Source organism: Lithobates pipiens, unplaced genomic scaffold (genome assembly GCF_037356315.1).
Source record: "Lithobates pipiens isolate NorthernLeopardFrog02 unplaced genomic scaffold, aLitPip1_a1.2 Scaffold_1, whole genome shotgun sequence".
NCBI lineage: Eukaryota > Metazoa > Chordata > Amphibia > Anura > Ranidae > Lithobates > Lithobates pipiens.
In genome coordinates, this window is record NW_027507685.1 from 213488057 (window position 1) to 213509848 (window position 21792).

At 44.3% G+C, this 21792-nt stretch overlaps 1 protein-coding gene across 4 annotated transcripts in view; it reads left to right on the forward strand.

The window, feature by feature from the left end:
- LOC143982908 (cytochrome P450 2G1-like) overlaps nt 1–21792 on the forward strand; it is a 101914-nt gene that overhangs the window by 48359 nt on the left and 31763 nt on the right. For all 4 annotated transcript variants that reach the window (XR_013274531.1, XR_013274532.1, XR_013274534.1 and 1 more), the window contains 2 exons: nt 708–868; nt 20675–20851. Coding sequence is in view for 1 of the 4 variants with exons in the window: in XM_077482038.1 (XP_077338164.1) it covers nt 708–868; nt 20675–20851 (338 nt within the window). In the remaining 3 variants the exon portion in view is untranslated. The remainder of the gene's footprint in view (nt 1–707; nt 869–20674; nt 20852–21792) is intronic.

The following is a 21792-nucleotide window of genomic DNA, read 5'->3' on the forward strand; positions in this document are numbered from 1 at the left end:
AAATGATCGGATTTTGTTGTCGGAAAATTTTTGATCCAGCTCTCAAACTTTGCGTGTCAGAAATTCCAACGGAAAAAGTCCAATGGAGCCCACACACGATCAGATTTTCTGACAACACAATCTGATCGCACATTTTCTGTTGGAAACTCCGACCGTGTGTACAGGGCATAACTCTTATGCATATTGAATCAGGGTTGACCATCAAGTTGGAGATACAATTGATTGAGTATATTGATCAGATGCAGTAAAATGGTGCCAACAAGCCCATGTTTTTGCGTATTTACAGGGTGTCTGCAAGTGTACTTTTTTTTTTTTTCCTTATGACTCCTTTTCACACCACCCTTTCTCCAATGTAATGGAGCTGAGAAGAATGGAAGGTTTTTGTAGTCCAAATCAGGAGAACACACAAGTGTAAAATGTAGTTTCTTCTTAAGTACAGTACATTGAGTGATCATTGTCACCCTAAGACAGGAAATGTGTTACTGCCAGGAACACCAGAAGAAAAAAAGAAAGACTGAAAAAGATGATACTACACATCTAAGGACTGATAAGTTGCAACATGAGAATTTTCTGTTTGTGGGTTTTCGATACCCTCCAGCACCTTCCAGAAATTGAAATATCAGCTTTGTTGGAAATAACCCTCTAATGTTCTTTATAGAAAATTAATTGTAATGGTTTGTTAAGTCTTTACTATCTTTATCGTACAGGTCAGTCTGTGGATCCAACTTTCTATTTTGCCAAGGCAGTTTCAAATGTCATCTGCTCAGTGGTGTTTGGAAGCCGGTTTGAGTATGAAGACAAAACTTTTCTTCAGCTTTTGTCCCTTTTACATGAAAGTTTTAGAAGTTTTAGCTCTATTTGGGGACAGGTAAGTAAAGAGCTTCAGATCATCTAAAAGGGAAATGCTTATTAAGGATGGTCCGAACACCCCCCGGTTCGGATCGTACCAGAACATGTGAACCCTATTAAAGTCTATGGGGCACGAGAAAAAAAAGTCTATGGGACAAAAACATGAAAAATCAAAAGTGCTAATTTTAAAAGGCTTATATGCATGTTATTTCCATAAAAAGTGTCTGGGGACCTGGGTACTGCCCAAGGGGACATGTATCATTGCAAAAAAATTTTTATAAAAAAAATTTCTTCAGGAGCAGTGATTTAATAATGCTTAAACTGAAACAATAAAAATAAAATATTCCTCTAAATATCATGCCTGGGGGGTCCGCTTAGCCTGCCTGTAAAGTGGTGCATCTGTGCAATGTGTAGAACAGTAATGCAGCAAAATTACATGAAAAAATGTCATTTAAACTTGCTTGCAGTTGTAATGTATAGATGAAAAATCAAGGAAAAAAATTGGCGTGGGTCCCCCCTACGTCCATTTCAGGCCCTTCATCTGGTCAGGTATGAATTTTAGGGGGGACTCCATGCCAAAATGTAAACAAAATCCATACCAGCCCCTAACTGAGCATGCAGCCTGGAGGACAGATAAGGGGGGGCGAGCGAGCGCCCCCCCCTGAACCATATCAGGCTTCATGCCCTCATCATGGGGTGCTTTGGTTGTAGGGTCTGCAGGTGGGGGGCTTATCGGAATGTGGAAGCCCCCTTTAACAAGGGAGCCCCCAGATCTTGGTCTCCCCCTTATGTGAATGGGTATCGGGTACACTGTACCCCTACCCATTCACCAAAGTGTAAAAAAGTAAAAGCTACAATAGACAGTTTTTGACAATTCCTCTATTAAAAAAAAAAAAAGTGTCCCACAATGTACATCCATTGTCAATCACGCTGTCCATGGACCCGAAAAATAGAAAGAAAACCTGAAAAAACTCAGTCTCCATGGGAGGGCTCCCGTGGACAGCTGTTATATAGGCAAGGGCGGGGTCAACCACTAATGTAACCAGATGACCCCACCCCTCTGATGTCCCATGATGTTAGAAGGGGGTGGCGTCACTCAGTTACTTCACCAGTGGCCCTGCCCTTGCCTATATAATAGCTGTCACAGCAGTCGGCAAGAGGTCTCCCATCGAGGCAGAGCTTTTTTATTTTTTTCTATTTTTCCGGTCCATCCGGTGGCATGATTGAAGATAGATGGACATCGCAGGACACTTTTTTTTCTTTTTTAATAAAGGAATTGTCAAAAACTGTAATTTTTAAAAAACTTGACACTTTTTTGGCGCATGGGTAGGGGTACAATGTACCCGATACCCATTCACATAGGGGGGTAGGATCTGGGGGTCCCCTTGTTAAAAAGGGACTTTCAGATTCTGATTAGCCCCCACCCACAGACCACCGACAAACAATGGCCAGGGTTGTCAGGAAAAGGACCCCAAAATACCCTCCCCATATTGAGGGCAAGTAGCCTGGTATGGTTTAGGAGGGGGGATGCTCGCTCGTTCCCCCTTCCCTGGCCAGCCATGCTGCTTGCTCAGATAAGGGTCTGGTATAGATTTTGGGGGGGGGGGGGGAACCCCACATCAATTTTCTTTTACATGTTGGCATATATTCACACACATAGTTTGGACTTGATGGAATTGTGTCTTTTTTCAACCTCACCTACTATGTAACTATGTATGCAACTATGGATTTCCCCTTAAAATCTATGCCAGACCCAAAGGGCATGGTATTGATTTTGGGGGGGGGGGGGGGGGGGGAATCCCTCACTTTTTTATTTTATTTTGGCTTGGAGTTCCCCTTAAAACCTATATCAGACCTGAGGGGCCCGGTATAGATTTGGGGGGGGCATGCCATTTTTTTTCTTAATATTTTGTTCCCCTAGGGTTCCCCTTAACCACTTCAATGTACTGCATTATGTACACTGACTGCACTGTGTGTGTGTGTGTGTGTATATATATATATATATATATATATATATATATATATATATATATATATATATATATATATAGTAATGTTTGAGGGTTGTTTAGCTCAAGTGTAGTACCCGCTAGCGAGAACTGTCTACACAAATGATTCCTTTTCAGGGATGGTTGGCCAACTTTTATTAAAGAAATTCAAACAATGTTCCATACATGAAAACAAAAGTGGTTTCCCCCACAGGGGGATTTCACCGCCAGCAACAAATAAAAGGATATTCAGCCTCCGGGCTTATACATGCAGCATTGCAAATAAAATACAGAGCCACCTGGCTCTCTTCAGCAGCAGATGCACCACTGCTCAGGCTTCCACACAAAGCTCTCCTGACTACTGTCAGCGACCTCAGACTTGGGTCTCTGGCGTTCACAGTGCAGCCTGCACTCCCTGGCTACTTCAGTGCACACCTGCACTCTCTGGGTTCTCCCCTGCAAGCCTTGACCCCTCAGGAGGGTGGAGCCCAGGACCATGGTCCTGACTCTACTATCAGGCCCACACACACCTGAACAATCTGTGTGCCAGTGAGTCTCAAAACCCAGACCCAGGACTGGGGATTTCATCCCACCCGGATCTCTAAGAAATCCCTGGGCTCCAGATCCCAAAGTGGACCTCGCTAAATAATGAGGAAACTGAAAAGCCAGTTTCCTCTCAAACAAGCAACTACCCTGGAGCCCCTCAACGTGCCTGGTTGAGAATCCTGGACCCATATACTGATGGGGTACCACACTACCTCAATGTACTGCATTATGTACACTGACTGCACTGTGTATATATATATATATATATATATATATATATATATATATATAAAAATATAAATATAATATAATGTAGTGGTACCCCTGCTGATTAACTCAATATCCCACTGGATATTAATACCCCAACTCTGTGTATCCTCTCTTACCTCTGACACCTCGGGTTCCATAATGTAAAGTGATTTGGTCAATGAGAATCACACAACAAGCTGCTGAATATTTAAGTAAATTTACTGTAATATATGCTGAACATTACCGAAAATGCAATCCAACAAACATAAACAGTAAGTAACGATTGACAACCTTACATATTTATTAGTGTAAATTAAACAGTTACCATAAGATATGTATGCAAACGGGAAATAAATGGGATAAGCATTCAATACATCAAGCTCATTTATTAAACACCTTCCCTCCAACCCCAGAGCATACACACCAATTCTGCAAGAGATGCTATGCACATAGTACAATACACTATATTGATATTCTGTACTCAAGGGCCCTCCCTAGGTTGTAATGCAGTTCTAAGAATGTATGATGAGGTAATAATACTTTATAGAAATAGTAACAGTCTCTTATCCTCCTCAACTAGCTTATTAGACTGCAGTATTTGTAATCCAGGGAACAAGTAAATGGCAGGTTATAGTGGAAAAGATATGCGGGTAACTGTGTGCGTGGCTGTATAAGGCACCTGTGAAATGTCTTCCTTACTGGAGAATGTAACACAACATTAACTTGGTAGTGCAGAGAAACCAGGCTCTGAGGCTTCGCTGCACCAAGTCTATGAACAAGTGGGAGCGCTTATGTGGGACTACAGGTCCCACCAGCCTTCTGGAACTAGTTTACACAGCAACAAAGTAGTATATCAATCTGGGCAAGTGGCCGCTCACCACACAAGCCCCAAATGCTTGTACTGTTCCGCTTAAAATATCTCAGTTCTGCTCCTGGCTGTAGCCTTCACCCTGCACTGTTCTTTCAGAGGTCCGGTCACTGTGATGCAGGAAAGGTTAAGAAGTCTTGGGCTCTCAGGTCCATCCACACACTGATCCAGTATGCTGTGTTCTGGAATTCCTTAGAGGCCACACAACTCCGCTCTGCGCCACACAGGCCACAGTCTTTCAATCGCACACCCACAGCTCCCTGCAGGCAGATCTTCAATGGCGTCCCAGCAAGAAATGTGCCATGCCTGTCCCTTAAATATCCTTACCTAGCAGGCTGTTTGGTGTCTTGGCCTTGTGGGTAGGTAAGTGGGCATTGTGGGTCCGTAGTTTGCTGACTGAGTTTTAACATAAGAGTCACTTCCTCCTTCACTACATCTCCCACAATGCTTTTCTTTCATGGCTTAATAAAACCAAACAAAAGTCTTAGTAACATTAAATCAAATGAACGCTAGAGGGAGCCAAACTCTTACTTGTAACCTAGTGCAATGCATAAGTTAAACTCTTGGTCCCCAAAGACAGGAAGATTACACTTTATCTTGCTGGAAAAGGAAAAACAAGTTATTAATTCCTAATCCCACTCCAGACTTGCCAGATAAAGACACAATGTTGGATTCTCTTTACACAACTGATACATGCCATCAGGGAGTTCATAATCAAATTTTGAACAGGTCATGACAAGTGCCGTGTCCCACCCCTCAGTGTCAGAGGTCAGAACTAGACATGTGCAAAAGGAAAAAAATTGTTTAGTTTAGTTTCGTTTTAATTAGTTAATTAATTTAGTTTAGTTATATTCGTTAAATTTGTTTTCGGATTTTGTTTCATTTTTTAGTGAATTCGAAAAATCGGTCACATTCGAAAATATTTCAACCAAATTCGAAAATATTTCTACCGGATTCGAAATTATTTCAACATGATTCGAAACGATTTCAACTGGATTCGAAAATATTTTGCAAATTTAGGGCCATGTATCTCGGGGTCACTTGGTACTAGAAATCCCAAATTTGGAGATGTTGTAGTGCTAGTTCTATTGTGTTTGCATACCAAATTTGGTGTTTTTAGCTATAAGTGACCCCTTGATATGTGGCCCCAAAGTCGGATCGCAAAATGTAATTCTCTACTGCAGAAAAGTGCTTGACATTTTGTGACCCGACTTTGGGGCCATGTATCTCGGGGTCACTTGGTGCTAGAAACCCCAAATTTGGAGATATTGTAGTGTTATTTCTATTGTGTTTACATACCAAATTTGGTGTTTCTAGCTATAAGTTACCCCAAGATATGTGGCCCCAATTCGGGTCGCAAAATGTAATTCTCTGCTGCAGAAAAGTACTTGCCATAATGCCCATATCTGGGGTCACTTGGTGGCAGGTGACGTGGCAAGTGGACAATCCACAACTTGGTCACGTGGCACTCATGGTCGTTCACATGGCACTCGTGTCAGGTCACGTGGCACTCATGGCCAGTCACGTGGCACTTGTGGCAGGTCACGTGGCACTTGTGGCAGGTCACGTGGCACTTGTGGCAGGTGGTGTGGCAAGTGGACAATACACAACTTGTGGCAGGTGACGTGGCAAGTGGACAATACACAACTTGTGCCAGGTGACGTGGCAAGTGGACAAATACAATACACAACTTGTGGCAAGTGGACAATGACATACAGCATATGCACTTGCCTTGCGATCGACATCCGTGACTTCTTCAATCAGGCATGCTGACAACTTCATTGATACCATAAATATAAATGAAATAAGATTTGTGTTTTGCACTGGTACACTGCAAGTATGAAAAGTTGATGTGACAGATATATATAAGTAAGTATAAGTAACTAACCATCTTCCAAAATTTCTAATTCAAATAGAAAAGATTAGAACAGAATAGAAGAAAATATATAATTTAATAGAATAAAATAGAAAGAATATACAACCATCTTCTGAAATTCGAATTTGAATAGAATAAATTTGAATTTCGAATAGTATGAATTCAAATTTTTATATTAATTAATTTTAAATTTGGATAGAAAAGATTATAATAAAATAGAAAATAGACTAGAGAAACAATAGAACAGAACAGAATAGAATATATTATATTTTATTCTGTTCTATTGTTTTTCTAGTCTATTCTTTTATATTCTATTAAAATCAAAATCATTATATACTAAAATCGAATTTCGGAAGATGGTTTTATATATATATATATATATATATATATATATATATATATATACATACGACATTTGAATTTCGTATAGAATGAATTTGAATTTGAATAGAAAAGATTAGAATAGAAATAGAGAATAGACTAGAACAATAGAACAGAATAGAATATAGATACTATCTATTTAATTTTTATTTTTTTTGCAGATTACTATTTGTTTTAATAAGATCTCCTGCAGACTATTAGCATCTATTTCTTTTTTTGCAGATCTCCTGCAGACTATAAGTATCTATTTCGTTTTTCCACCAGATCTCCTGCAGACTATTAGCATCTATTTAATTTTAATTTACAGTTCTACTGTGTTTGCATGCCAAATTTGGGGTATGCAAACACAGTAGAACTAGCACTACAACATTTTCAAATTTGGGGCTTCTAGCTCCAAGTGACTCCGAGTTACGGGGACCCAAAGTTGGGTCGCAAAATGTCAAGCACTTTTCTGCAGCAGAGAATGACATTTTGTGACCCGACTTTGGGGCCCCGTAACTCGGGGTCACTTGGAGCTAGAAACCCCAAAGATGTTGTAGTGCTAGTTCTACTGTATTTGCATACCAAATTTGGGGTTTCTTGCTATAAGTGGCCCCGAGATACATGGCCCCAAATTCGGGTCGCAAAATGTCATTTTTCAAATTTGATTAGAATTTCGTTTGAATTCGTTAGCATTGTAATTCGGATGCATCCAAATGTCCAAATAATGAAAATTCGTCAGAATTTCGATTCGGAACGAAACAGAATGCACATGTCTAGTCAGAACAGAGGTTAACAGTAGGGGGGTGCAGCTTCAGGAGTTAGTCTACGAATAGTATGGATCTGCTCTTCAGAACTCTCTCCCAATGTGTCATACATAAGTTTCTTAGGAGGGTGCACATCCCGCCTTAACCGCATGGGTGAATCAGTTCCAGAAGGCTGTATCAAATCTTTGGCTTGATCCCCGACTTCATTCTGAGCATTCAAGTCAATGGAGAAGTCTTTAGTTGCAGTTACAGGAACCTGTGTTGACTCCTCAATTTCAGGGGCTGACAATACCTCAGTGGAGAAATCTATCAGATCTTTGGTCTTTTGTTTAGGAACAATGGCTACAGCTTTGATCCCTTCCGCATCCTTCTTTGATAACATTTTCTGCAACTCTGGTCCAAGAGACCTACGGACCATCTTTTGTGCCTCAACTGGCTGTGGCAGCACCACAATGCTGATATCCTGTGATCTTTTAGGCTCCACTCTGACAGGTGCTTCTGGCTGTGGTGGCAAAGATCTAAGAGTTTCCATCTCTGGGATTATTTCCCTTATTCTTTCCAGAGGACTGGCTATTGACCTTTCTCCCTCAGACCAAAACCAGGCAGGCACTGACACCATATCATCATCCTCCTCCTCTCTTCTTACCTGTGAGGATGAAGTAAGAGCTTGAGAATACACATATTCCTCCCCAAACTCATCTTCATCCGCCTGCCCTCTTGACAAAGGCTTTGGACTAAGGCCGCGTACACACGGGCGGACTGTTCGCCCAACTTTGTCCGCTGAACAGTGTTTCAGCGGACAGTCCGCTCGTGTGTGGGCTTCAGCTGACAGTTTCAGCGGACAGTCTGACAAACAAAGTTTTTCGGAATTTCCGTAAGACTGTCCGCTGAAACTTGGTTTGAGCGGACAGTCCGCTCGTGTGTAGGCTTGTTCGATAAACTAAGTCTCGCGCATGCTCAGAATTTACACGGCGAAGGTTGCATTGCAGTTTATTGGACTTCGAATTTCTCGTCCCGTCGTACGTGCCGTTCACGTCATCGCGCAAGTTTTCAGCGGACTGTTCGTTCGTCGTGTGTGGTCAAGTCCGTTCATGCTAATTTTGAACGGACTGTTTGTCAAACTGTTTGACGAACCTAGTTGGGCAGACAGTCCGCCCGTGTGTACGCGGCCTAAGAGTTTGAGAATACCCATAATCTTCTCCAAACTTGTCATCTGCTTGATCCATTACTTCAGCTTCAGTTAGACTTTCCTTCTGCAAACGTGTGCAAAGTAGAGTTGGCTTTTGAGGAGGCTATTTAGGTGCTTGAGGTATCTTCACTGCTTCTGACAGTGCTAACAAATGATTCCTGTGCCACATCTTTCTTGGTCCCTTCTCCCCTTCAGGTCTAATATGATACACCGGTAGACCAGGAATTTGTTTACACACAACATAAGGCTGCGACATCCACCGATCTTTCAGTTTATGTTTTCCAGGGACACCGAAGTTCTTTAGTAACACCCGATCACCAGATTGTAAATCCTGAATCTTTACTCTTGCATCAAAGTTCCTCTTATTTTTCGGGATTCCTTGGTAGAAGCATACTCCACTGCTTTCTCATAGGCCTGTCGCAGATTCTTTCGTAGTCTGTTTACATATCCTTTATGTGACGTTAATGGCGTATCATCCAGGCAGGTGCCAAAAGCCAGGTCGGCGGGAAGTCTAGCTTCCCTCCTGAACATAAGACGGTAAGGGGAGTAACCGGTGGCATCACTCGGTGCAATTGTAGGCATGAACTAATGCGGCTATGTGGTTCCCCCCAATGCCACTTCTTATCCGGAGTCAAAGTCCCCAACATGTTTAATAGAGTTCGATTAAATCGTTCTGGTTGAGGATCACCTTGAGAGTGATAGGGTGTAGTGCGTGACTTCTTGATACCTAGCAAAGCACGTCATTTATGTTCTAGGCAACGAAGTCCCTTCCTTGATCTGAATGAATGCGCACAGGCAGCCCATAGTGCACGAAAAATTTCTCCACAAGCACCTTGGATACTATACTGGCTTTCTGATCCCTAGTAGAGTAGGCCTGTGCATAGCGAGTGAAATGATCCGTCGCGACCAGGATACTATTTCTTCCACCTATATCGGGTAAAAATCAATGCAAACCAAATCTAGGGGCTCCTGACTCTGCAGCTGGCCCATTGGGGCTGATCTAACTGGCAGGGTTTTCTGCTAGATACAAGTGAGGCAAGAACATCAATAACTCTCAGCTTTTTCTCTTAAAATAGGCCAATAAAACCTATCCCTGATCAGTCTAAAAGTTCTGTCGGTTCCCAGGTGACCATGCTCATCATGCAAGGACACTAGGATGGTGCTTTTCCATAAGAAATAACTGCCAACTTTCTTCCCTGTTTTCAGTTGGGCAGCGCCTGTACAGCACTCCATCTCTTGTTTCCAACCGATCCCATTCTCTATGCAGAATCTTTGCCCCATTTAAGCCTCAGAAGAGTGACCACCACACTTCTGAGGCTTCTCCCCTTCTTTCTTCCTCTCTTGTAACCATGTGCAATAACTCATTGAGTGGCCGGGCAATCTTGGCAAAGTTTTCCACAAATCTTCGATTATAGAAACAAAAATCCAAAAACGATCTCAACTCAGTTACTGTTCTTGGTCTGGGCCAGGTAGTGACAGCCTCCAGTTTCTGAGGATCTGTGGCAACTCCTCCTGCAGAACCCATATGACCCAAGTAGGTAACAGAAGTTCGATAAAACTGGCACTTCTGTAGTGACAGCTTCAGTCCTTCTTCATAAAGGCGAGAGAATACCTTTTCCAATCGAGCCTCATGTTCTTCTAGGGTCTTCCCAAACACGATGATGTCATCCAGGTACACCAGAACTTCCACAAGATTCATATCCCCAACCATTCTTTCCATCAAACGTTGAAATGTGGCAGGAGTCCCCGACAGACCCTGAGGTGTCCGATTGAATTCATAAAAACCCAACAGCATATGAAAGCTGTCTTTTCCCGGTCTTCTGGGTGCATGGGAATCTGGTAGTACCCACTCTTTAAGTCCAACACACTGAACAACTTAGCCCCAGTGAGGCACCGCAAAGCATCTTCAATGCGAGGTGTGGTGTACTGGTTTGGGATGGTGCGCAGATTCAGAGTTTGGTAATCGATACACATGCGTAGGGACCCATCCTTCTTCCTTACCACCATGATAGGATATGCATAAGGGCTCCATGATTCCTGGATGACCCTGGCCCTCTTTAACTCAGCAAGCTGCTCTCTTAAGTCTTCTAAGTCACTGAGAGGTACCCTCCTGGCCCACTCTTGGAAAGGCTTGTCTTCCTGAAGGTGAATTTTGTGTTTGGCACTTCTTGCACATCCCACATCAAAATTGTCCTGGGCAAACAGCTTCTCCCACCTCATCAGCTGGGTCTTCACCCTTTTTTGCCAGGAAGGACACAAAACTTTTGAGCATTTTTGGAACTCCCTCTGTAGCTGCTGACCAATTTTCAAGTCCTTAGCTTCTTCTGGGATTACAGGGGTGGTGGTACTCACTTGCCCCCAGCATGCAAGCTCCCAACTTGACAGGCTGATCAGTCACATTCTTTAGCTGAATGGGAACTTTCCTTCCTGTTCTGTGCAAATCTCGGGTAGGAACCAGCTAAGGAACCATCTCCAATCCAGCTGCACTGGCCCGCTCATCCGTCTCTTTCTTTTCCCTGGGCACTCCCTGACAAGCCTGCCATAACTGCGAGTGAATCTTATTGGTGGTGGTCCCATCTTCGTTCAGTACAGAGATCATCAACCTTCTCACTAGATCAGTGTTTGTCCCCACTAATATGGAATTTTGCCCTGCCCCAGCGGGTCTGGGGCACACGACAACCAAGGTGTCAAAAGCTTCCTCTTTCCCGACAATTGCTGGGCCAAAGGATATCTGAATGGGAATGTAGCCATCATATGGACATCTGATGGTTCCAATCCCCCAGATCTCAAGTTGTTCCAGTTTGCGAATGGGTATATGTGCTTGTCATAAAAGTCCCGATATAGCAACGTATCCTGCGCCCCTGTGTCCTGTAGAGCTTTGATATACACTCCCTCAACTTGCACTGGTACAATCGGGGAGGGCCCCACTAGCTTTTCTGGGAAGTTTGCAGAAGTACACGGAGTGTGATCAGAACACCCATTCTTCTTCTTTTTAGTACTCTGTGAAACTCTAGCAGTGGCCCTAGGCGGTGTTGCCAGACCTCTTTGAATTGGGCTAGTCTGACAAACCTTTTCAGGACTATTCTGGTAGGACCTAACTGTGGTCCTAGGTGACGGTGAAGCATTGACCCTCTGCGCCTGGTTCCCTGACCCCAGTGTCGGGTTGCTTGACTGTTGGTATGTCCTGGGTGAATAGCCTCCTCTTCTCTCACCAACCCCATCAGCTTTGGTTAAGAAGGTGCTTCTCTGGTGCCATTTAGGAGTAATCGAAGGACAATAGGATGGTTTGGCCTAGCTCCTTGTAGAGTCCGATCTAACCGGACTTCGTCAGCCTCTCTGGGATCCTCATCCTTCTTCAAGATGATCTGGTGTAGAATCTGGTCTATGCAGACAATATATGCCGACAACTTTCATCTGGTGAGTATGCTCAAATTTGTACATCAGATCAGATAACTCGTCCACCCTTCCATAAATGGCATAAAGAGCTTTGATGTAATCCATGGCTTTACAATCCGGCTTTCCATCCTAAAGCTTCTGGTGACATCTGCTGCTGGGCTCAACAGGCTCTAATTCACTGTCTTCCCACTGATCTCAACACATTCTAGTCCTCCAAGGCTTGCATTGCCTGATCCATCCAACTCTCAAATTCTTTCTCTCCATCGGGTCTAGGAATACGACTTGAGAAGGTCGGCAGCTTCCGATATCTCTCATTAGACATGTGCATTCGTTTTCGTCCGAATGCATTTTCGTCCGAATTTCAGCTATTTTCGTTTTGACAAACGATAACGAAAGCACAAAATCCGAAAAACGAAAGATCCGACATAAATAAATGCTTTATTTTCGTTTTCATTGTTATAACAGTTCGATATAGAATAGGAGATTCGACATGACTCTGACAACAATCTGTGTCTATAGAACCTGTGGTCGAATGTGCCTAACCTTACCTCTATTAGTCCAAGATTATATAGAGAAAATATTCGACAGAGAAAAAAGATTTGACAGAGAGAAAAGATTCTGCAAGTTACTGTCCTAAAAAATGTTTGTGGGACCCGGGTCCTGCCCCAGGGGACATGTATCAATGCAAAAAAAAGTTTTAAAAACGGCCGTTTTTTCGGGAGCAGTGATTTTAATAATGATTAAAGTGAAACAATAAAAGTGTAATACCGTATATACTCGAGTATAAGCCGAGATTTTCAGCCTCTTTTTTGAGGCTGAAAGTGCCCCCCTCGGCTTATACTCGAGTCATCGCTGTCTGCCCGCTCGTTCAGCGTGTCGAGCAGACAGACAGCGGCCATTCTATAATTCAAAAGCCGCGCCTCCGGCTCCGCCTTCGCCTGTGATAGGCGGAACACTGAATTTCCCAGCAGCCTGTGTTCCGCCTATCACGGACATCGTATCATCCTCGTACTACGGACGAGGATGATACGATGTCCGTGATAGGCGGAACACAGGCTGCTGGGAAATTCAGTGTTCCGCCTATCACAGGCGAAGGCGGAGGCGCGGCTTTTGAATTTTACAATGGCCGCCGAGGCGCCGACGAAGAGGGCACGGGACGGAGGCAAGGCAAGGCACGGCACGGGACGGGACGGGACGGAGGCAAGGCAAGGCACGACACGGGACGGAGGCAAGGCACGGCACGGGACGGAGGCAAGGAGGCAAGGCACGGGACGGAGGCTCGGGACAAAGGCTCGGGACACAGGTAGGCTGGACACACACACACACACACACACACACGGATGGATGGAGACACACACACACACACAGGGATGGATGGATACACACACACACAGGGATGGATGGATGGATGGAGACACACACACACAGGGATGGATGGATGGAGACACACACACACAGGGATGGATGGATGGATGGATGGAGACACACACACACAGGGATGGATGGATGGATGGACACACACACACACAGGGATGGATGGACGGACACACAGGGATGGACGGACACACAGGGATGGACGGACACACAGGGATGGACGGACACACACACAGGGATGGACAGGCATGTCTCACCCTCGGCTTATACACGAGTCAATAAGTTTGCCAGTTTTTTTGGGGGTAAATTGGGGGCCTCGGCTTATATTCGGGTCGGCCTATACTCGAGTATATACGGTATTCCTTTAAATTTCGTAGGGGGGGGGTGTCTATAGTATGCCTGTGAAGGGGCGCATGTTTCCCGTGCTTAGAACTGTCCCTGCACAAAGTGTCATTTATGCAGGAAAAAAAGTCCTTTAAAATCACTCGCAGCTATTATGAATTGTCGGCTCCGTAATACAGAGAACACTCATTGAAAGTCATTGATAAAAAAAAAAAATAATAAATAAAAAAAAAAAAGCGTGGGGGTCCCCCAAATTCAATTACCAGGCCCTTCAGGTCTGGTATGGATATTAAGGGGAACCCCGCATCAAATTTAAAAAAAAATTGACGTGGGGTTCCCCCTAAAAATCCATACCAGACCCTTTATCCGAGCACGCAACCTGGCAGGCCGCAGGAAAAGAGGGGGGGAGGAGAGAGCGGCCCCCCCTCCCTCCTGAACCGTACCAGGCCACATGCCCTCAACATTGGGAGGATGCTTTGGGGGTCTGTGACCCCTCAAAGCACCTTGTCCCCATGTTGATGAGGACAAGGGCCTCATCCCCACAACCCTGGCCGGTGGTTGTGGAGGTCTGCGGGCGGGGGGCTTATCAGAATCTGGAAGCCCCCTTTAACAAGGGGACCCCCAGATCCCGGCTCCCCCCCCTGTTTGAAATGGTAAGGGGGTACAAAAGTACCCCTACCATTTCACAAAGAAAGTGTAAAAAATGGTTAAATAAAACAAACACACTTTTGAAAAATTCCTTTATTAAAAATAAAAAAATAAAAAAAAGATTCCAGCGGCGGTAATCCACTCTTGCTATCCAGCGACGGACGGTCATCTCTCCAGCGATGGCTCATCTCATCCAGCGCAGCGAATCCTCCATCCTTCTTCTGTCTCCACGGAGAGGAGACACTGCAGGCATTCCGGCGGCTGACGTTTCTTATATACGGAGGGCGGGGCCACCCGTCACCTGACCCCGCCCCCCTCTGACGCAAGGGGAAACGCGGGGTTCCCTGTGACGTATGGGTGACTCGCACCCCTCTGATGTAACACAGGCAGGTTTCCGTTACATCAGAGGGGGGCGGGGTCACCCATACGTCACGGGGAACTCCGGGTTTCCCCTTGCGTCAGAGGGGGGCGGGGTCAGGTGACGGGTGGCCCCGCCCTCCGTATATAAGAAACGTCAGCCGCCGGAATGCCTGCAGTGTCTCCTCCACGGAGACAGAAGAAGGATGTATTCGCTGCGCTGGATGAGATGAGCCATCGCTGGAGAGATGACCGTCCGTTGCTGGATAGCAAGAGTGGATCTTTTTTTTATTTTTTTATTTTTAATAAAGGAATTTTTCAAAAGTGTGTGTTTTATTTAACAATTTTTTACACTTTCTTTGTGAAATGGTAGGTGTACTTTTGTACCCCCTTACCATTTCAAACAGGGGGGGGGCCGGGATCTGGGGGTCCCCTTGTTAAAGGGGGCTTCCAGATTCTGATAAGCCCCCTGCCCGCAGACCTCCACAACCACCGGCCAGGGTTGTGGGGATGAGGCCCTTGTCCTCATCAACATGGGGACAAGGTGCTTTGAGGGGTCACAGACCCCCAAAGCATCCTCCCAATGTTGAGGGCATGTAGCCTGGTACGGTTCAGGAGGGAGGGGGGGCGCTCTCTCGTCCCCCCCTCTTTTCCTGCGGCCTGCCAGGTTGCGTGCTCGGATAAAGGGTCTGGTATGGATTTTTAGGGGGAACCCCACGTCAATTTTTTTTTAAATTTGACGCGGGGTTCCCCTTAATATCCATACCAGACCTGAAGGGCCTGGTAATTGAATTTGGGGGACCCCCACGCTTTTTTTTTAATTAATTAATTTATTTTTTTATCAATGACTTTCAATGAGTGTTCTCTGTATTATGGAGCCGACAATTCATAATAGCTGCGAGTGATTTTAAAGAACTTTTTTTCCTGCATAAATGACACTTTGTGCAGGGACAGTTCTAAGCACCAGAAACATGAGCCCCTTCACAGGCATACTATAGACAACCCCCCCCCCCTACGAAATTTAAAGGAATATTACACTTTTATTGTTTCACTTTAATCATTATTAAAATCACTGCTCCCGAAAAAACGGCCGTTTTTAAAACTTTTTTTTTGCATTGATACATGTCCCCTGCGGCAGGACCCGGGTCCCCAAACACTTTTTAGGACAGTAACTTGCAAATTAGCCTTTAAAATTAGCACTTTAGATTTTGAACGTTGGAGTCCCATAGACATTAATAGGGTTCTAAAGTATGCTATATAGTTAGCTCCGTCGAATCTTCTTTATACATTCGACAGACACCATAAGCCTTCCAAGACAGATTCGACCATAATTCATGTGGATTTTCGGACGAATGCAATTTTTGAACGAAAAACGAAATAAATAAAAACGAATTTCGGGAGTAACTAAATAAATTAAGTTTTCGGACGAAAACGAAATTCCGAAACGAAATATTTTACTCTGCACATGTCTATCTCTCATTGGTAGATGTCTGGTGGCTTTGTATCAGACTATTCACTAGGGGGCTCATGTCCAGGTAGAATGATGCAGGTGGTATCCCATTCACAGGGCTGCCTCCACTGGCACCTTGGGTATTTGGATTTTCCCCTATTGAGCTTTTGCCATGAGACTCTCTGGTGGCATCTCTGGTATTTTTTCTTCCTCTGACCCCTGCACTGGGATCACCTGACCATCTAGACATTCTGCTAGACTCACCACACCCTCCTTGAATTCTGCCGGAACATACTCTCTCCAATCTAGAAGGGCATAAGTGAAATCCTCCTGCACATCATGTTTCAGGTCCAAGAGGTAGGACCCCTGTACTGGCACCGCTTTCTCCATCAACTGCCGTACCTTTTTGTCAAACCATTGGTCTCCTGGTAACCTAAAGACTGTGGTCTTCTCCAACTGACTTCCACACACTCGGCTCCATTGGGTAGCCATTACAGAGTCCATGACCTCTTCTATTCTAGACTCCTCCCCCAATTTGTTCAGGCATTCCAGATGGGATATCTCGGTGGTACATCCAAATGTAGTGGTACTACCGTAGGGGTTGCTGATTAACTCAATATCCCACTGGCTACCCCGACTCTGTGTATCCTCTCATACCTCTGACACCTCAGGTTCCATATTTTAAAGAGATGTTGTCATTGAGAATCACACAACGAGCTGCTGAATATTTAAGTAAATTTACTGTAATATATGCAGAACATAGCCGAAAATGAAATCCAACATAAAAAGTAACGATTGACAACCTTACATATATACTTTATGAGTGTAAATTAAACGGTTACCATAAGATCTGTATGCAAACGGGCAAGAAATTAGATAAGCGCTAAATACACCAAGCTCATATATTAAACACCTTCCCTCCAACCTCAGAGCATACACACCAATTCTGCAAGAGATGCTGTGAACATAAACAGTACAATACACTATATTGATATTCTGTACTCAAGCGCTCCCCCTAGGTTATAATGGAGTTCTAAGAATGTATGATGAGGTAATAATACTTTATAGAAATAGTAACAGTCTCGTATCCTCTTCTTTCTTCAGATAGATTATTAGACTGCAGTATTTGTAAACCAGGGAACAAGTAAATGGCAGGTTATAGGGGAGAACATATGCGGGTAACTGTGTGTGGCTGTATAAGGCACCTGTAGAACTTCTTCCTTACTGGAGATTGTAACACAACATTAACTTGGTAGTGCAGAGAAACCAGGCTCTGAAGCTTCACTGCACCAAGTCTATGAACACGTGGAAGTGCTTATGTGGGACTACAGGTCCCACCAGCCTTCTGGAACAAGTTTACACAGCAACAAAGTAGTATATCAATCTGGGCATGTGCCCGCTCAACACACAAGGCCCAGATGCTTGTACTGTTCCGCTTAAAATATCTTAGTCCCGCTCCTGGCTGTAGCCATCACCCCACGCTGCTCTTTCAGAGGTCCGGTCACTGTGATGCAGGAAAGGTTAAGAAGTCTTGGGCTCTCCGGTCCATCCACACACTGATCCAGCACACTGTGTCCTGGAATGCCTTGGAGGCCACACAACTCTGCTCAGCGCCACACAGGCCGCAGTCTTTCAATCGCACACCCAAAGCTCCCTGCAGGCAGGTCTTTACTGGCATCCCAGCAAGAGAGAGAACCATGCCATGCCTGCCCCTTATATATTCTTACCCAGCAGGCTGATTGGTGGCTTGGCCTTGTGGGTAGGGTCTGTAGTTTGCTGACTGAGTTTTAACATAAGAGTCACTTCCTCCTTCACTACATCTCCCACAATGCTTTTCTTTCATGGCTTAATAAACCAATCAAAAGTCTTAGTAACATTAAATCAAATGGATGCTAGAGGGATCCAAACTCTTAGGCCGCGTACACACGCGCGGACTGTTGGCCCAACTTTGTCCGTCCAACAGTTTGAGCGAACAGTCCGCTCAAACTTAGCATGGACGGACATGGCCACACACGACGAACGAACAGTTTGCTGAAACCGTGCGCGATGACGTGAACGGCACGTACGACGGGACGCAAAATACGACGTCCTATACACTGCATTATAACTTTCGGCTTGAAAATCCTTTCTGAGCATGCGCGGAACTTTGTTTGACGAACAAGCCTACACACGGGCGGACTGTTCGTTGAAACAAGGTTTCAGCGGACAGTTTTTCGGAATTTCCGTAAAACCTTGTCCGTCCAACTGTCCGCTGAAACTGTCCGCTGAAAGCCCACACACGAGCGGACTGTCCGCCCAAACACTGTTCAGCGGACAAGGTTGGGCCAACAGTCCGCGCGTGTGTACGCGGCCCCACTTGTAACCTAGTGCAATACATAAGTTAACAAAGCATGGCTACATATATACACCAGATTGCCTGCACTGTATATATAGTCTACACTGAATGCACTGTGTATATGTGTATATATATATATTGCACACACACACACACACACACACACACACTAAACTGCCTGCACACCACTAACTAACCTGTCTAATCTAGCTCAAATTCTCTCAATCTCTACACTACATAGTTACATAGTAGGTGAGGTTGAAAAAAGACAGAAGTCCATCAAGTCCAACCTATGTGTGCCGCCGTGTAAGCAGCCTTATATAGTGTGGGGTGTTGACTTAACCCCCTGAGCCATGATTGGCCAATCATGGCTCTCACAGCAGATCGCGCTGTGATTGGCCAAAGCATCCAGGTCAGATGCATGTCTTGTCCAAACAGCAGCCATCGATGCACTGCAATCTCGTGAATTTGCCATGAGTGCCTCATATGTTCGAAACACCCTTGCGTTTGACTCAAACATTGGGACCATCCCTAAAGATTATACTGTAAATATGTTTGGGGGGGGGGGGGGGGAATTAAAAACTGGTGCATGTAAAAAAGTACTCCAGTTTCTAACTTGGTGCATAGGAATATAAACAAAGAACAAGGATTTAAAAGAAATATGGTGTGAAAAAAGTCTTCAGGCACAAAGTAGCAATAATAATTAAACAAGATGTGATGTCACTACCCTTTTTCTCTACCTATATTACCAAAAGTACTGGGACGCCTGCCTTTGCACACACATGAACTCTCATTGGATCCCCGCTTTAGTCCGTAGGGTTAAATTTTGAGTTTGCCCACCCTTTGCAGCTACAACAGCTTCAACTCTTCTGGGAAGGCCATCCACAAGGTTTAGGAGTGTCTATGGAAATGTTTGACCATTCTTCCAGAAGCTGTTATAGCTGCAAAGGGTGGGCCAACTCAGTATTGAACCCTATGGACTAAGACTGAGATGCCATTAAAGTACACGTGGGTATAAAGGCAGGTGTCCCAATACTTTTGGTAATATAGTGTATCTATGAATGGCAACTATGCCAACCTAGCTACATGCTGTGTTCACAATGCAGCAAGGCAGTCGTTTAGCACGGGACAATGAAGCTCAAGGAGACCACTAGAGTAGCAGTGCCTATTACTGTGATCTGAAGCTTCTAGAGGGATCCCACAGGTATGGTTCAAGCTGGACCAAGGTAACCATATGGGCAGGGCCAGCTGATTGGTACCCAAGATGGAATAAAGGTATACCAAGGCCAAGGAAGGAAGGCACAATTATTATTTGGTTATGTAGACGTAACAAATAACAACTGGAAGGCAGCGGTGTGTCTTGATAATACAAGGAACGCAGGTACAAAAGTTCCCTGCAATGTTGCAGTACTTTAACACAGTCCCATCATTTGCCACTTTAATAATTCTTACATTATCAGAGCAGCATCTGAGGGATGATAGACAGAGCAGCGTTCCAGGTGCACTTAGCAGACCGATAGAAAGATTTTTGTCCCAGCTCTAGAGTCCCCACATAGAGAAGGCAGTAGTGGTAACCCTGTTCTGTCCCTCCTCAACAGGAACCTCTCCATAGTGCTAAATACACTGTCCCTAACCAGCGGGGATACTGTCCCTATTCTATCCACTTAGCAAATACACACCAACTGCAGTGGGGCAGTGCCCTCCATTAGCATTGCTCTCACTAAAGACTGCAGTGAAGGTCATCCAGTGTTGCAGTGTGTAATCGGACAGCTGCTTCCCTGATGACACCTACGGAGGCTTCAGAGGAACAAAGCTCCTCTCACTCTCCATTCCCTCTGTACAGCGGGCAGTAAAAAAGTGCCACCTATAAAGTGGAGGATAAACTTCTCCTGCCTACTATCGTAAATGTATCCATATGTGGAAATCTTTAATTTCTCTTAGATAAGCTTATTGGTTTATTATTTTGGTGCACACACTCCTATTCTCAATTCTTTGCAGTAATTCTGCTGTATATATGAATGCTAATTTCTCAATGGGTCTTAAGGTAAGGTCATAAACTTACTCTGCAAATATCTCTTAGATGTACAATGTGTTTCCCAAAGTGGTCGGAAAGATTCCGGGACCTCATCAAAAATTGTTTGAAGCTATTCATGACATTCATAAATTTATTGAAGAAAGAGTGAAAATGCATAAAGAAACCCTGGATCCAGGTTCTCCTCGAGACTTCATCGATTGCTTCCTCTTGAAAATGGAGCAGGTAAAGCAATTTATTCTGCTGAGTTTTACTGGGAAATTTTACTTTTAGCTCACAGAAAGTTCTCAGATTTACAGTTGAAGTCTCACCCAAAAAAATGTTAATTTAATACCTAAAACCAGAGCTTTAAAATTTTTTAGCCATCGTTAAATTAGAAAATGGACAATCTAAAATGTCATTACTAAACTCTGCTTTCATATAGGGAATATTAATATTTGTTTAAGACATATATATATATATATATATATATAAAGCAGTGCTGGAAAACAATGGTCGCCACTTTTCACCTAGGGGTGTGCTCAATTTTGTTGCCAGTGGTTTAGACATTAGACATTAATGGCAATGGCAAATTTACACTGTTATACAAGCTACAAGCTGTACACTCACTACTTTACATTGTAGCAATATGCCATTTCTTCAGTGTTGTCACATGAAAAGATATAATAAAATATTTACAAAAATTTGAGGGGTGTACTCACTTTTGTGAGATACTGTATATATCTTAAAGTGGTTGTAAAGGCAGAAGGTTTTTTGTCTTAATGTGTTCTATGCATTAAGATAAAAAAACCTTCTGTGTGCAGCAGTCCCCCTCAGCCCTCTAATACTTACCTGAGCAGTGTTGCACGAGAGACTTGGCTGCCCGGAACTCTCACTCCTCATTGGCTGAGACAGCAGCGAGGCGCCATTGGCTCTAGGTGCTGTCAACCAAAGCAAGTGAGCCAATGTGGAGAAATAATGGCGGGGCCGAGCCGTGGCCCGGTGTCTGAATGGACACAGAGAACAGCAGTTTGGCTAGGGCACACACATAGCAAGCTGCTTGCCGTGGGGGCAATCACCAGGTTGGATGGGCCAGGACTGCGGGCGCGGGACCTGAGGAGAAGAAGCAGATCTGGGCTGCTTTGTGCAAGACCACTGCGCAGAACAGGTATGTTTCTTAAAAACCA